At 37.2% G+C, this 16,560-nt stretch overlaps 1 protein-coding gene across 1 annotated transcript in view; it reads right to left on the bottom strand.

Annotated features, from left to right (window-relative positions):
• RYR2 (ryanodine receptor 2) overlaps positions 1–16,560 on the bottom strand; it is an 829,832-nt gene that overhangs the window by 195,325 nt on the left and 617,947 nt on the right. The window contains exons 53-56 of the mRNA XM_045165522.1: positions 15,507–15,670; positions 13,200–13,278; positions 6,635–6,724; positions 5,756–5,893 (exon numbers count right to left, since the gene is read on the bottom strand). Coding sequence (XP_045021457.1) covers positions 5,756–5,893; positions 6,635–6,724; positions 13,200–13,278; positions 15,507–15,670 — 471 coding nt within the window. The remainder of the gene's footprint in view (positions 1–5,755; positions 5,894–6,634; positions 6,725–13,199; positions 13,279–15,506; positions 15,671–16,560) is intronic.

Here is a 16,560-nt window from a genome sequence, read left to right as displayed (position 1 = left end):
GCTGAGCACCGAGGAATTGATGCTTTTGAACTGCGGTATTGGAGAAGAGTCTTCAGAGTCCCTTGGACAGCAAGGAGATCCAACCAGTCCATCCTAGAGGAAATCAGTCCTGAATATTCATTGGAAGGACTGATGCTGAAGCTGAAACTCCAATACCTTGGCCACCTGATGCGAAGAACTGACTCACTTGAAAAAACCCTGATGCTGGGAAAGATTGAAGGCGGGAGGAGAAGGGGACGACAGAGGATGAGATGGTTGGATGGCATCACCGACTCAATGGACGTGAGTTTGAGTAAACTCCAGGGGTTGGTGATGGATAGGGAGGCCTGGCATGCTGCAGTCCATGGGGTCACAAAGAGTTGGATACGACTGAGTGACTGAACTGAACTGAACTGAGGTAACAAATTTTACTCATCCTCTTCTCCTTCTTAGGTTAGAAGCTTATTTTTAAAATTTGTTTAAATAATGTATATTCTATATGCGTGATAAAAACCAGATACAAGAAAATAAAATTGGGGCTAAAAAGTAACTATTAAGAGCCTATGGAATACACCTTAAATTGCCAGAAATGTCCTCCTTTTCTGCTGATGTGACTATCAAGTCAAAATTCACCAGTTTAGCACCTCGAATCAGATCTCCCCACTTCTAATTCTGTCAGCATTTTTACACTCATTCTTTTTTATTTTATTAATGTATAATTGATTTACAATGTGGCACTAATTTTGCTGTGCAACAGTGATTCAGTTACACACACACACATTTATATATATTCTTTGTTCACATTCTTTTCCATTATAGCTTATCCCAGGATACTGAGGATAGTTCCCTGTGCTGCACAGTAGGACTGTGCTGTTTATCCATCCTGTCTGTGTATAATAGTTTGCATCTGTTAGTGCAAACTCGCAGTCCTTCCCTTTCCCACTCCTTCGCCTTGGCAACCACAAATCTATTCTCTATGTTTGCACATCTGTTTCTGTTTAATAGATAAGTTGATTTGTGTCATATTTTATTGATAGATTCTACATATAGGTATTGGAGAAGGCAATGGCACCCCACTCCAGTACTCTTGCCTGGAAAATCCCATGGACAGAGGAGCCTGGTAGGCTGCAGTCCATGGGGTCGCTAAGAGTCGGACACGACTGAATGACTTCACTTTCACTTTTCACTTTCATGCATTGGAGAAGGAAATGGCAACCCACTCCAGTGTTCTTGCCTGGAGAACCCCAGGGATGGGGGAACCAGGTGGGCTGCTGTCTATGGGGTCGCACAGAGTCGGACACGACTGAAGTGATGCAGCAGCAGCACATATAGGTCTACACTCTATTCTATATTCTATCAAGTTATTGGCTTTGTCTATGCCCATATATTATCTTAATATGCAAATTATAAAACTGTAATTGAGTAGTACATTTCCTGAAATCATGCTTACAATGATCGTAAGGTCCAATGTTGACTGCAATATATGCTCACCACACTTTTAAGTGATTTGTAAGCATTACGATGCAATCCTCACAATAATCTTGTAAATTAGATGCTCTTTGCTGTTTTATTTTTAAAAGGAGAAAACTGCAGCATAGAAAGGTTAAGCAGTATGCCCAAGCTCATAAAAAAGCTATCTACTCAACAGCGAGGCCAGGATTTCAAACCCAGATCTTGCTGAGTTAAATACAGGCCACTTCTGCCTTGCAGAGACAGTGCTGAGTCCCAGCAGAAATAAATGAAGCGTACTGGCTCAGAATCATGTCAACAAGTGATCTCAATTCATCCAAGTATATAGTCCTTAATATAAAGTGATGCCATCAAAAGTGTTCCTTAATTTATTCAAGAGTGTACCTATTACATAATAGAAAATATCTTTATAATCACACGGGAAATCAATACAGGAGAGAAGAACGACATTAAGAAGCTTGGCAAGATGATAACTGAAAAAGATGATAATACTGTAACATTAGTAATTAAGAAATGATAATCCATTTTAACATTTCAAATTATATTGGATTATGTTTCAATAATGTTAGGGTGAAAATAATGACAAGGATTATAAATATATTTGCAGAATTTGCTGCTTTCTGTTTCTGACACTGATAGAAATATTCTTTCTTTACTAAAAGTCAAAGTACCACAAACACAAACAAGCTCTTTTATTTACCTTTGAAAAAATGCTTCCTGACATTAAAAATATGTAAATAATAATGGTAATCATGAGTTACCATCTACTGAGGTAAACAGATTAAGTAATATGCCCAGCAGTTTATTTCTACAGAGTGGAAGTCCCAGGATTGAAGCCTACCTCTAGGGCTGTCCCTCTTAATCCATACATCTAGCATAGGCACCTCCTAATATTTTTGAATGACACAGGGGGTTTAACAATATATGTCATATATCACACATGTCACTGAAAATCAGTAAGACTTAAGTGATGGTTATATGGGTATCATATAAAATCATATTTATTGAGGGCTTAATGGGCACTGAAAACTACATTACGAGCTAAAGGGGAAGTAAGGAAAAAAGGAAATAAACACAACATAGCATTTTTTAGCACTCTCGAGAAAAGTTTAATTCAGCAAAACAATGAATTTTCCTGGGGTTAAAGAAAAAGGTAATCCTTTTCTGACAATGGATTGGTTATAGTTTATACCTTATAATTTACAGAGTCTGTAATGACTTTCAGTGTTTTAGAATCAGTTTCTTAAATCTGGGGTAAGATTTTACATCTGACATGATCCAGAACCATTTTGGAGCTTGTTATGTTTCATCATCAGTTACCGTTTTTGTTTATTTTTTTTCAGGGGTGTTTGCAAAAGTATGCAACCCATCAATTACTTTAATCTTCAGGTGAGCATGGCTAAAACCATAGAATGGCCCTTTGCTTCTCTTCCTTTGCTGGTATTCCAGAAATACTCTAGAGACAGGACAGGGAGAGGCTAATTAGCAATCGGCCCTACCCACTCTGACACCAGCGGTGAGAAAACATCTGGCAAAGGCAGCAACAAGAGAATGGAGTTCCCCTCATTCTGCTGCAGCCCCTCCCTTGCCTTCTCTGCGCTGTGCTCCAGCATGCTATATAGGCCCAGTTTTTTCTGGCTAAGAGAAGGTCTTTTTTCTTATCTGCCTTCTACCATTTCTACTCTTTAGTACTGGCTCACAGAATTGGGACCATTATTATTTCAAAGGGCATGCTCTCATTCAACACATGCAGTTTTAAATTAGAGCCCATAATTTTTGCTATCAAGAGTGGGGGAGAATTTATGTTTCCTGGCAAAGCTTCACATCACTTCCATTATGTAATAATTTCCTTATTTCCTATACAATTTAGAGGGGAAAAAAATAAAAACCCAGATAATTCCATTCTCTGCACTCTGAGTATCTTGTATGTATCACTAGCCTAAATCTTATCATTGGAGTAGGTTTAACCTGATTGTCTCTGACACCAAACTGTGAGTCTTTTGGAACAGAATCAGATCTTATTATCTTTATATTCCTATGGCCCGGGACTCAGTTTGTGCTCAATATTTGTTTAAACAGATTAAAACAAAATGGAATTTAGTTAGAAATATGTGCAATCATGATAACAGGAAAAGTATGCTTTTACAAACTTCTATGTTCATGATACTTAAGAGAATTTGATGTAAAATATGCACCTGGGCTACCAGATGGTGCTAGTTGTGAAGAATCTGCCTGCAAATGCAGGAGACACAAGAGACCCAGGTTCAATCCCTGGGTCAGGAAGATCTCCTAGAAATGGAAATGGCACCCCACTCCAGTATTCTTGCCTGGAAAATTGCATGGGCAGAAGAGTCGGTTGGGCTACATTCCACGGGGCCACAAACAGTCAAACATGACTGAGTGACTGAGTAGAGTAGGCCCAAATCAGAACTTAAATCTATTTAACAGTATATTTCAAATGTGAAGTCTGTGAAACACATGCTTTGAGTGTCTTCATTTTCTTTCTTCAAAAATGTTATCAATATAAATGGCAACAAAAAACACAATATTTTGGCTAAACCAAATATAGTAACCCAAGCAGTTTGAAAGGGACAAGGTCAGGTTTAGCTCCTAGGAGAAATCAAAGAGCCAGCTGGTATCTGGTCAAGGAGAGGTTCTCTTCCAACAACAAAGAGACAACTCTACACATGGACATCACCAGATGGTCAATACCAAAATAAGATTGATTAAATTCTTTGCAGAAGATGGAGAAGCTCTATATAGTCAACAAAAACAAGACCTGGAGCTGACTGTGGCTCATATCATGCTGCTGCTGCTGCTAAGTCGCTTCAGTGATGTCTGACTCTGTGCAACCCCATAGATGGCAGCCCACCAGGCTCCCCCGTCCCTGGGATTCTCCAGGCAAGAACACTGGAGTGGGCTGCCATTTCCTTCTCCAATGCATGAAAGTGAAAACTGAAAGTGAAGTCGCTCAGTCATGTCCAACTCTTAGCAACCACATGGACTACAGCCCACCAGGCCCTCCGTCCATGGGATTTTCCAGGCAAGAGTACTGGAGTGGGGTGCCACTGCCTTCTCCGGCTCATATCATGAGACCTTATTAAAAAATTCAGACTTAAATTGAAGAAAGTAGGGAAGATCACTCAAGCCATTCAGGTATCACCTAAATCAAATCCCTTATGATTATACAGTAGAAGTGACAAACAGATTCAAAGGATTAGATCTGATAGACAGCGCCTGAAGAACTGTGGATGGAGTTTCATAACACTGTACAAGAGGCAGTGACAAAAACCATTCCAAAGAAAAAGAAATGCAAGAAGGCAAAGTGTTTGGTACTTTGCCAACAAAGGTCCATATAATCAAAGCTATGGTTTTTCCAGTAGCCATGTATGGATGAGAGAGCTGGCCCATAAAGAAGGTTGAGTGCTGAAGAATTGGTGCTCTCAAACTGTGGTGCTGGAGAAGACTCTTGAAAGTCCCCTGAACAGCAAGGAAATCAACCCAGAAGATTTGGAAGGACTGATGCTGAAGCTGAAGCTCCAATACTCTGGCCACCTGAGGCAAAGAGCTGACTCACTGGAAAAGACCCTGATGCTGGGAAAGATTGAGGGCAGGAGGAGAAGTGGGAGACACAGGATAAGATGGTTGGATGGCATCACTGACTCAATGGACACGACTTTGAGCAAACGCTGGAATATAGTGAAGGACAAGGAAGCCTGGTACGGTGCAGTCCATGGGATTGCAAAGAGTCGGACACAGCCTAGCAACTCAGCAACAACAAAGGTTCTCAAGATCAAGGCTGTCCTTTCTGTGCCCTCTTGAGCACAGAAGCCCCACAGCCACGCTCTGCTCAGTTGACTGACTTCCTTGACTCGGCCCACTAACAGTGTGCTCTTTCATTCCTGCTGTGCCTGTCCAGTTGTATATCTTCCCTTTGCAAGTACATCCATGGAAGCTTTAGATCCAGATCACTACTGTCTGACCACTCCACTAGCCCCTAAGAACCAATCTGCAGTTCTTATTGGCAAGGAGACAAAACCTTAATAGACAACCTAATTGTAGGTAAGGAACTCACTTATTAACATACCTTCAAGACTTTATCACCAGGTACTCCTTTATATACCATCAGGAGAAGTACAGCCTGACAGATAAACTCCAAGGCCTAAGCTTACTTAAAGAAAAAGTAGACTTTCTAAACTTTATATTAGTCTTCAGAATTTTCAAATGAGTTGTTGTGGAAAACACAATAATTAAATGAAATACTCAAATTATTTTAAAATGACACAAACATCACTGTGATATTTACCTGACTTGTCTGAGAAATACGACGAGTACGGTTATAAAGGGCCATGCTGTCTCCCTCTCGGGTCCTTTCAATTCTCCATCCCCAAGCCAGCATAGTTTTTAAAGATTCTTTGATTGGCCAGCGATAAATTTCTTTTTCCTAGAAAGAAAAAAAAAAAAGATAAAAGGATGGCATATTATGAACCTATATAAAAGTTTAAAATATTTAATGCTTTGTTCTGAAATACTCTACCTTCACCTAAACATTTTTGATTACCACTGTTTATTTAAAAATATAAAAGGAAAGTAACAATTCTGAACAGCAGAGTGTGAGCTGAAATCTAGTTTGACTAAGGCTGCTAAGAGGGATCCTGGCTTACTATAGCATGAGGTTAATTTTCTTTAGTTTCCCTAGAAAGCAGGATCGCTATTAGGAAAAAGTTCCAGATTGTATGACATGTGCTTGATGGCTTTTCTACAATCTGAATAAACAGAGAAGTAACTTATTCTATAAGCAGGGAGCCAGAAAATCCTTTACAGTTCATTTGTTAAGATACTGCTTTTCCCCCAACAGAAGTAAAGTACATGAAAACATAAATAATAAAAATATTAAAATATATTACTTCATTATAACTTAACAAAAGACTCTAGATTGATAAGAATATTTTCTAAAGTTCTTAAATATATAGGAGAGGAATAAAAATTTTTTTTAAAAACAAGAATATTACAAAGGAAGGAGAATAACCAGTTAAATACTGACAGAAAATGGGATTATGAAGAAAAAGACAGAAGACAAAAAAAATGTAAAAAGGAGACCTTTGAGAAGACATTTTAATAAGAAATTTACATAGCAAAAACTTCCACCCCCAAATTAAAGCTATGTAAACTTAAAAAAAGTCACCTTTTCAGATAATAGTTTATATGGCTTCATTAATGGTTGAACTTTAGATGAGTCTGAATATATTTCTCCATAAATCCATCCATTTGCCAACTAAAAAAAATCAAAATTGTTTTACATGCATTAATTTTAGAGTGTAGGTGTGCATGTGTTTAAGTATGTACTCGATAAATCTAAAATCAACCAAGATAAGCATTAAGGTTTGAACTTTTATCCAGTATAAGTCAATATAAAGATTTTCATCTTAGTCAATACTATTTTGAGTAATCACCTGGAACAATTTTTGTTTGTTTGTTTCTCAGACCAATTTTGTTTGTTTGTTTGTTTCCCTGCAGCCTCTATAGGGAAAGTGGTGAGTCGTAACTACTGGACCACCCGGGAATTTCCTGGAATACATTTTTTTTATGCAGAGATGAATATTATCCAGCCTTCCTTAGACAGATCTGTGATTATGTCAATCGCCCTCCCCTAGGAGGAAGCTACAGGCTGCACAGCCAATGTGATATTCATTTTAGCTCATCATGTTTAACTAAGGACCTCAACCTGTGACACATGTATGTGAGACACTCATTTTAATCTGAAGTAGATGTTTAATTTGGAAGCCTCCTTAAATACTGCTATTTGTTTTGCTATTCCTATGTTCAACGACCTATCAACACATTCGTCCCACATGCTTTTGCCCATATAATTTGGCACACTTCACTGTTTCCCTGTATGTCTATGGAATCTGAGTAACTAGGCTGAAACAGCTCAGGACCGCTTTCCTGTAAACTTCCTCTCCATCACCACCCCCCAACAGCTTAGAATCTAATAGCGTCTTTAAATAGGGCAGATACTTTACTCTTACTGACTTACCTACTAACATGGTTAAATTACTGAACAAAGAATAAGTCATGTGCTTAACAAAACAAAAATGGGGTTTCTTAGAAGAAGGAAGGGACTGGTTGGCCAGAGCAAGGATTGAAACTGGGTAATACTGAATTGCCACGTAACACAAACATCTTTTGGAACCATTGCTGTTTGATTTTCCCTTCAGCAAAGCAGTATATCGTCATTTTAGATTCCTGCATCATCTCAACTTAATTTCTCTGACAAACCTATTTTAACCATCTTCTTTCAAGTTTTACTAGGCTCAACTGAAATGTGACCACTGTGCACGATGTTTCCTCTAGAAAAAAATCTCATAAAAGTATGTAGGACTTATGTCAGACATTGGGGCTACTTAGTTATCTCATTCAAGTCGCTCCTCTTTTATCAACAATGCAAATAAAACATGCCATCTTGCCCTGTAAGGGAAGTGAAGATCTACTTAGTGATAAGAGATGCAACTGAAGACAAGAAGATGTAAATAATTACTAAATTCTGATTAAAAATTTTCAAGATCGTTTTGTAATGTAAAATTACACATAAAAGGTAAAGTTTTCTTAAAAGATTTCTGGATGCAGAGTCACTATGTCTTACTGAATTTGTCTTCCCGAGTTTATTTTTGTGTATGATGTTAGAAGGTGTTCTAATTTTATTCATTTACATGCAGCTGTCCAGTTTTCCCAGCACCATTTATTGAAGAGGCTGTCTTTGCCCCATTGTATTCTTGCCTCTATGGTCAAAAATAAGGTACCCATAGGTGCATGGGTTTATTTCTGGGCTTTCTATCTTGTTCCATTGGTCTATATTTCTGGTTTTGTGCCAGTACCATATTGTCTTGATGACTGTAGCTTTGTAGTATAATCGGAAATCAGGAAGGTTGATTCTTCCAGCTCCATTCTTCTTTCTCAACACTGCTTTGGCTACTGGGGTCTTTTGTGTTTCCATATGAATTGTGAAATTTTTTGTTCTAGTTCTGTGAAAAATGCCATTGGTAATTTGACAGGGATTGCACTGAATCTGTAGATGGCATTTGGTAGTATAGTCATTTTCACAGTATTTATTCTTCCTACCCAGGAACATGGAATATCTCTTCATCTGTTTATGTCATTTTTGATTTCTTTCATTAGTGTCTTATAATTTTCTGTGTACAGTTCTTTTGTCACCTTATATAAGTTTATTCCTAGATATTTAATTCTTTTTGTTGCAATGGTGAATGGGATTGACTCCTTAAGTTTTCCTTCTGATTTTTCATTGTTAGTATATAGAAATGCAAGTCATTTCTGTGTATTTATTTTGCAACTTTGCTAAATTCACTGATTAGCTCTAGTAATATTTTGATACTATCTTCAGAGTTTTCTTCTTCTCTTGACTTTCCTGGTGGCTCAGATGGTAAAGTGTCTGTCTACAATGCGGGAGACCTGGGTTCGATTCCTGAATCGAGAAGATCCTCTGGAGAAGGAAATGGCCACCCACTCCAGTACTCTTGCCTGGAGAATCCCATGGACGGAGGAGTGTGGTAGGCTATAGTCCATGGGGTTGCAAAAAGTCGGACATGACTGAGCTACTTCACTGTCTTTAGAGTTTTCTATGTACAGTATCATGTCATCTGCAAACAGTGAGAGCTTTACTTCTTCTTTTCTGATCTAGATTAATTTTTCTTCTCTGATTGCTGTAGCTAGGACTTCCAGACCTATGTTGCATAATAGTGGTGAAAGTGGACACCCTTGTCTTAATCTTAGGGGGGAATGCTTTCAGTTTTTCACCATTGAGAATAATGTTTGCTGTAGGCTTATCATATATGGCCTTTACTATGTTGAGGTAGGTTCCTTCTATGCCCATTTTTTGAAGTTTTCATTATAAATGGGTGCTGAATTTTGTCAAAGGCTTTTTTCTGCATCTGTTGAGATGATCATATGGTTTTTATCTTCAATTTGTTAATATGGTGTATCACACTGACTGATTTGCATATATTGAAGAATCCTTGCATCCCTGGAATAAACCCAACTTGATTGTGGTGTATGAACTTTTTGATGTTGCTGAATTCTGTTTGCAAAAATTTTACTGAGGATTTTTGCATCTATGTTCATCAGTGATATTGGCCTGTAGTTTTCTTTCTTTGTGTTTTCATTGTCTGGTTTTGGTTATCAGAGTGATGGTGGCCTTGTAGAACAAGTTTGGAAGTGTTCCTTCCCCTGTAATTTTTTGAAAGAGTTTTAGAAGAATAAGCATTAGCTATTCTCTACATGTTTGATAGAATTCTCCTGTGAAGCCATCTGGTCCCGGGCTTTTATTTTTTGAGAGATTTTTGATCACAGCTTCCATTTCAGTGCTTATAATTGGGTTGTTCATAATTTCTATTTCTTCCTGGTTCATTCTTAAGAATCTATCAGTTTCTTCCAGGTTATCCATTTTATTGCCATTTAGTTGTTCATAATAGTCTCTTAAAATCCTTTGTATTTCTGCATTGTCTGTTATAACCTCTCCTTTTTCATTTCTAATTTTGTTGATTTGATTTATTCTCTCTTCTTTTCTTGATGAGTCTAGATAAGGCTTATTCTTTGGTTCTTCTTAAAGAACCAGCTTTTAGTTTTATTAATCTTTAGTATACTTTCTTTTTCATTTATTTCTGTTTTGATCTTTATGATTTCTTTCCTTCTACTAATTTTGGGGGCTTTTTTGGTCTTCTTTTCCCAGTTGTTTTAGGTGTAAAGTTAGGTTGTCTATTTGATGCTTTTCTTCTTTCTTGAGGTAGGATTGTATTGCTATAAACCTCCTTCTTAGAACTGCTTTTGCAGAATTCCATAGGTTTTGAGTTGTGTTTTCATTGTCATTTGTTTCTAGAAATTTTTTTATTTCCCTTTTGATTTCTTCAGTAACCTGTTGGTTATTTAGAAACACGTTGTTTGTGTTTCTTACAATTTTTTTCTTGTAATTGATATGTAGTCTCACAGTGTTGTGGTCAGAGAAGATGCTTGATACAACTTCAATCTTCTTAAATTTCCTGAGGTTTGATTTGTGACCCAAGATGTGGTTAATCCTGGAAAATGTTCTATGTGCACTTCAGAAGAAGGTGTATTCTTCTGCATTTGGATGGAATGTCCTGAAGATATCACTGAGACCCATCTCATCTAATGTATCATTTAAGACTTGTGTTTCCTTATTAATTTTCTGTTTTGATGCTCTGTCCATTGGTGTGAGTGGGGTGTTAATGTCTCCTACTATCATTGTGTTACTGTCAATTTCTCCTTTTATGTCTGTTAGTATTTGCCTTATGTATTGAGGTGCTCCTATGGTGGGTTCATAGATATTTACAATTGCTATGTCTTCCTCTTGGATTGATCCCTTGATCATTATGTAGTGTCCTTCCTTATCTCTTGTAATCTTCTTTAAGATCTATTTTTTCTGATATGAGTACTGCTACTCCAGCTTTCTTTTGCGTCACATTTACATGGAATGTATTTTCCCATCCTCTCACTTTCAGTCTATATGTGTCCTTAGGTCTGAAGTGGGTTTCTTGTAGACAGCATATATTTATATGGGTCTTGATTTTGTATCCATTCAGCCAGTCTGTGTCTTTTGGTTGGAGAGTTTAGTCCATTTACATTTAAAGTAATTATTGATATACATGTTCCTATTGCCATTTTCTTAATTGTTTGGGGTTGATTTTGTACATCTTTTTTATTCTCTTGTATTTCTTGACTATATAAGTCCCTTTAACATTTGTTGTCGGAGAAGGCAATGGCACCCCACTCCAGTCCTCTTGCCTGGAAAATCCCATGGAAGGAGGGGCCTGGTGGGCTGCAGTCCATGGGGTCACTAGGAGTTGCACACGACTGAGCGACTTCACTTTCACTTTTCACTTTCATGCATTGGAGAAGGAAATGGCAGCCCACTCCAGTGTTCTTGCCTGGAGAATCCCAGGGACGGGGGAGCCTGGTGGGCTGCCGTCTATGGGGTCGCACAGAGTCGGACACAACTGAAGCGACTTAGCAGCAGCAGCAGCAGCAGCAGCATTTGTTGTAAAGCTGGTTTGGTGGTACTGAATTCTCTTAACTTTTGCTTGTCTGAAAAGCTTTTTCTTCCTGCATCAATTTAGAATGAGATCCTTGCCAGGTACAGTAATCTTGGCTGTAGATTTTTCCCTTTCAGTACTTTAAATACTTCCTGCCATTCCCTTCTGGCCTCCAGAGTTTCTGCTGAAAGATCAGCTGTTAAGAGTATGGGGTTTCCCTTGTATGTTACTTGTTGCTTCTCCCTTGCCGCTTTTAATATTCTTTCTTTGCATTTAGTCTTAGTTTGATTAGATTGTATGTCTCTTGGCATGTTTCTCCTTGTGTTTATCCTGTATGGGACTCTTTGTGCCTCTTGGACTTGATTTGACTATCTCCTTTTCCATGTTGGGGAAATTTTCAACTATAATCTCTTCAAAAATTTTCTCATACCCTTTCTTTTTCTCTTCTTCTTCTGGGACCCCTATAATTCAAAGGTTGGTGCGTTTGATACTGTCCTAGAGGTCTCTGAGACTGTCCTCAGTTCTTTTCATTCTTTTTACTTTATTCTGCTATTCAGAAGTTATTTTCACCATTTTATCTTCTAGCTCACTGATTTGTTCTTCTGCTTCAGATATTCTGCTACTGATTCCTTCCAGAGTATTTTTAATTTCAGTAATTGTGTTGTTTGTCTCTGTGTGTTTATTTTTTAACTCTTCCAGGTCTTTGTTAACTGACTCTTGCGTTTTCTCCATTTTGTTTTCACGGTTTTTGATCATTTTTACTATCATTATTTTGAATTCTTTTTCAGGTAGTTTGCCTATTTCCTCTTCATTTATTTGGACTTCTGTGTTTCTAGTTTGTTCCTTCATTTGTACAGTATTTCTCTGCCTTTTCATTATTTTTTTTTTAACTTATTGTGTTTGAGGTCTCCTTTTCCCAGGCTTCAAGGCTGAATTCTTTCTTCCTTTTCATTCTTGCCCTGATAAAGTTGGTCCAGTGGTTTGTGTAAGTCACTTAGTGTGAGATTTGTGCTAATTTTTTGTTTGTTTGTTTGTTTTACCTCTGATGGGCAAGGCTGAGTGAAGGGGTAATCCTGTCTGCTGATGATTGGGTTTGTATTTTTGTTTTGTTTGTTATTTAGATGAGGTGTCCTGCACAGTGTGCTACTGGTGGTTGGGTGATGCCAGGTCTTGTATTCAAGTGGTTTCCTTTGTGTGAGTTCTCACTATTGGATACTCCCTAGGGCTACTTCTCTGGTAGTCTAGGGTCTTGGAGTCAGTGCTCCCACTCCAAAGGCTCAGGGCTTGATCTCGAGTTTTGCATGGTTCTATATATTCTTTTCCTCTCGTCAGGTACTCCTGTCTGCTCTCGGCTGGTCTTCTGCATGCACTTCTGTGTTTGAAGGTGTATTCCTAATGTATCCGTGGAGAGAGATGTACTCTACATCCAACTACTCCTTCATCATCTTATTCTCTCTAACACTGTGCTTTTTATGAACACAAATATTCTTATTCATAGGTGTATCCTATGTACATCCATGGCAGAGCTAAATATTATATTAGCAAATCATAATTAAATCTAATTAAATCTTTCCTAATCTAATGCTCATACTTGAAAGTAGAAAATTGGCATGGTCAGAAATATGTGAGCCAGAATCAGTCATTAGGCACATTCATTAATGATTTAGAATGTGATATTCTGACTTTTACCTTATCCATTGACCACTTGTCATGGGCATGTTCTGCATATTTGTTAATGAAGTATTCCAACTTCTCAGGAATTGTAATACTATGAGAAAAACAAAGAAAAGAGGCTTGATTTTCATAGAATTTTCAGGGAATCATTCATAATTTATTCCACAGCTTATGACTGTTCATATCTCATTCAATGCAAAACTGTTAAAAAATTGGTTTAACAAGGTATTACTTTTCCATATGGTAGAAACAGTATGAGAAAAGTCAAGTGAATAAGGTTCTATCTGCTCATCTTATATTTATTCATACTTTATATCTTAATATAAATTATACACAATAAAAATTTAAATAGTATGAGAAAAATAATTTAAATGTATGCAAGAAAAGGACAATAGATTGCACCAATTTTTTTTTAATTTGAATGAAGATATAGTTAGATAACGAGCTTAAAGACATACTTTACTCTCACATTGGTCCTTTGAAGTTATTCTTTTTTGATTTTAATCTCTTCTGCAACAACTATAAATGGGTAAAAGGCTGCTGAAATCTGATCTGTTACATTTTTTAAATGTACTAAAATTAATTTTAAGTTAATTGAATATAACCAGTGATGTGTTAATGGTTTTAAATAATAATGATCTATTATAAATTCTAAGTGTTACTAATATGAACAATAGGGAAAAGCATTTAATCAATTCATGCTTTATGATTTTGATAACATTTCTTCTTGAGTTCTTTCATGTTTAAATAAATATTTAATCTCTCAAACAGACATGAAGTCCATGCAGTTGGTGACCAAGTCTGATGGTAAATGTAAGACTTGGTACTATCACATATATCTATTAATGAAAAACTAAGTATGTATATAATTCCATTCACTGATGAAAATAACTTATTAATGCAGTTAACTTTGAGAATAGAATTATAAGACCTGATATAATGAGGTTTACTGTTCTTTTCTCACATGTTATTAGTTGGTAACTGAACTTTATTACACACACATATTTAAAAAACAATATGTAAAAATCATACAGATGTAGACACTACTGATATCACTATGCAAACCTAATCTGTTAAGAGGTCCCCAAAGGGGTAAACTGAGGTAAATTAATATACATGCCCAGCATTTACTCATTAATTGGATTCAATTAATCAACATCAAAGCCATGACACAGTTCTGATGTTATTTGAAAATTCTGGATTACATTGTATGTTAGCAAACCACAAACTTACCCATGTAGGAATGTGAACATGTGACATTTTGGTTTACTTACTTTAGAAGAGATACAAAGGATCAATCAATCACATAAGCCAAATACTGGGGGGTAGAGTCTTTTCTCACAGGACTGTCATCAAATACCAAACATGCAAATTTAAGGCATTATCAAACTAATGGCATACCACTTGGGTCAAAATTTTGATCTGGTTATGGAAGCTAAACCAGCTGGGGGGACACAAGAGGCCTGAAAGTTGAACACCCAAGCAAATTCAGATGCTGTGGATGATAACTACCAAGTCACTACCTTGCTAATACTGATCTTGCTGAGTAACTACAGAATGGATAAGACAATGTGGCATGAAGAACAGCCTCTTTGCAAGTGGAAAACCATGATTCTACTTAAAGATGGTTAACAAAAACAAAAGTGCTGAGACCTCAAACACCTAACATACCCAAACACCTGATCTGCAGAACAATTCACGCAACCAGGTCCATGGAAGAACTTTCATAATGTTAGGTAACATTGTATCTGTAGTTGAGATTGTCATCCTGCACCCTCACTGCACGCTAAATTTTGCAGAGATATTCTCATTTGATATTCCGTTCACTCTCACGCTGTGCTTTATGAGGCTGAACACTGACTGCCAACCCCAGGCCTGGCTGAGATGTAGTGATGATGAAGTGATGCCCCATTGCCCGTAAGAAATAGCCTTGCCTGCATGCTGGAAGCATCCCAGTCAAAGACTCTACACAGAGGTTGACTGCAATTACTAATTTAACATTTAGGGTAGAACTTCAACTAAAAAGATAACTGATATCCTTTCTTGATTCTCATGATTATAGATATAACCATGTGGTTACATACAGAGAATCCTGGTGATGTTAAGAGTGTATCTCTTAGGAGGGTCAGCTTATCTATTTTTGGTATTCATGTAACCATTAATACTACTACTATCATTTCATCAAGTAAAGGGACCCCTATTAAAAGGATACCAATTCAAAGGGGGCATGGATGAGAGAAAGTTCACTTTAGTACCTTATTCAATTTCAGACTTCACACATCATTTACAATAAAAATCTGCTGCAATAGAAAGAGTCCATACTTTGAGGTATCAACAGGTTGTGGATTAAAGTTCCCTTCAGAATCCATTGATGACTGTTTTTCCATCATACTGACATAATTTGACTCCATGTAGTCTGGAGGCAAAGCTCCCGCAACTGCACTCAGGCAAGGCAGTGCCAGTTTGAAAAGTTCTTGTTCATATTTCTGGGAAGAAATGGAGGACCAAAAAAATAAATATCCCATTACAACTTGGCAAAAGTTGTTAACATGAGCACTGAGACGGACAGGATGTTGTAGGAGAAAATCTGAATTACCTTCAGCTAACTCAATTCCCCCAAAGATTCTTTTCCTAGAAAACGGAAAGTGAAAGTGAAGTGTGAAGTTGCTCAGTCGTGTCTGACTCTTTGCGACCCCCGTGGACTGTAGTCCACCAGGCTCCTCTGTCCATGGGATTCTCCAGGCAAGAATAATGGAGTGGGTTGCCATTTCCTGCTCCAGGGGATCTTCCCAACCCAGGGATCAAACCCAGGTCTCCTGCATTGCAGGCAGATGCTTTAACCTCTGAGCCACCAGGTAAGCCCCAGAAAACGGAAAATATGGCCTTAAATCCCACCAAACGTAAGAGAAACTGAAGCTTTTCCTGAAGTTGTAGCATAAAAAGAATAAAATCTTTGCTTCTCTAAAAGTTTGTTTTCCAATATGTGAAGTGAGGTGAACCTGAATATTCAAAGTGTACAATATGCTTTTACAACATAAACATGATTTCAGTTGAGGAGTGTATTAGTTATAGTTTATCACAGCTAGTTACAGATTATTGCTGTACCACACTATAAAGACTATATATGAAAAATACCTAAAGGATAACACCCAGAGAGTAAGAAATTTTAATTTTATACCTTGCATTTCAAGGTATAAAAAAAATTCTGAACAGAGAAAGAACTTTTACAGGAAAAATGTATAACCAAAACTTCCAGGGAAAAGTATATTAGTTACATAGTTAAACTGTATTTACAGATTTTTTAAAAAATCAAAAATAATAATTATTTTAAAGTTATCTCACTTTAAGTGCTTTTAAAGTTGCAAATTCTTCTAAA

The sequence above is a fragment of the Bubalus bubalis genome, chromosome 4 (assembly GCF_019923935.1).
Source record: "Bubalus bubalis isolate 160015118507 breed Murrah chromosome 4, NDDB_SH_1, whole genome shotgun sequence".
NCBI lineage: Eukaryota > Metazoa > Chordata > Mammalia > Artiodactyla > Bovidae > Bubalus > Bubalus bubalis.
Note: the sequence above shows the minus strand (reverse complement) of the source record. Positions and strands in the feature narration are given on the sequence as shown.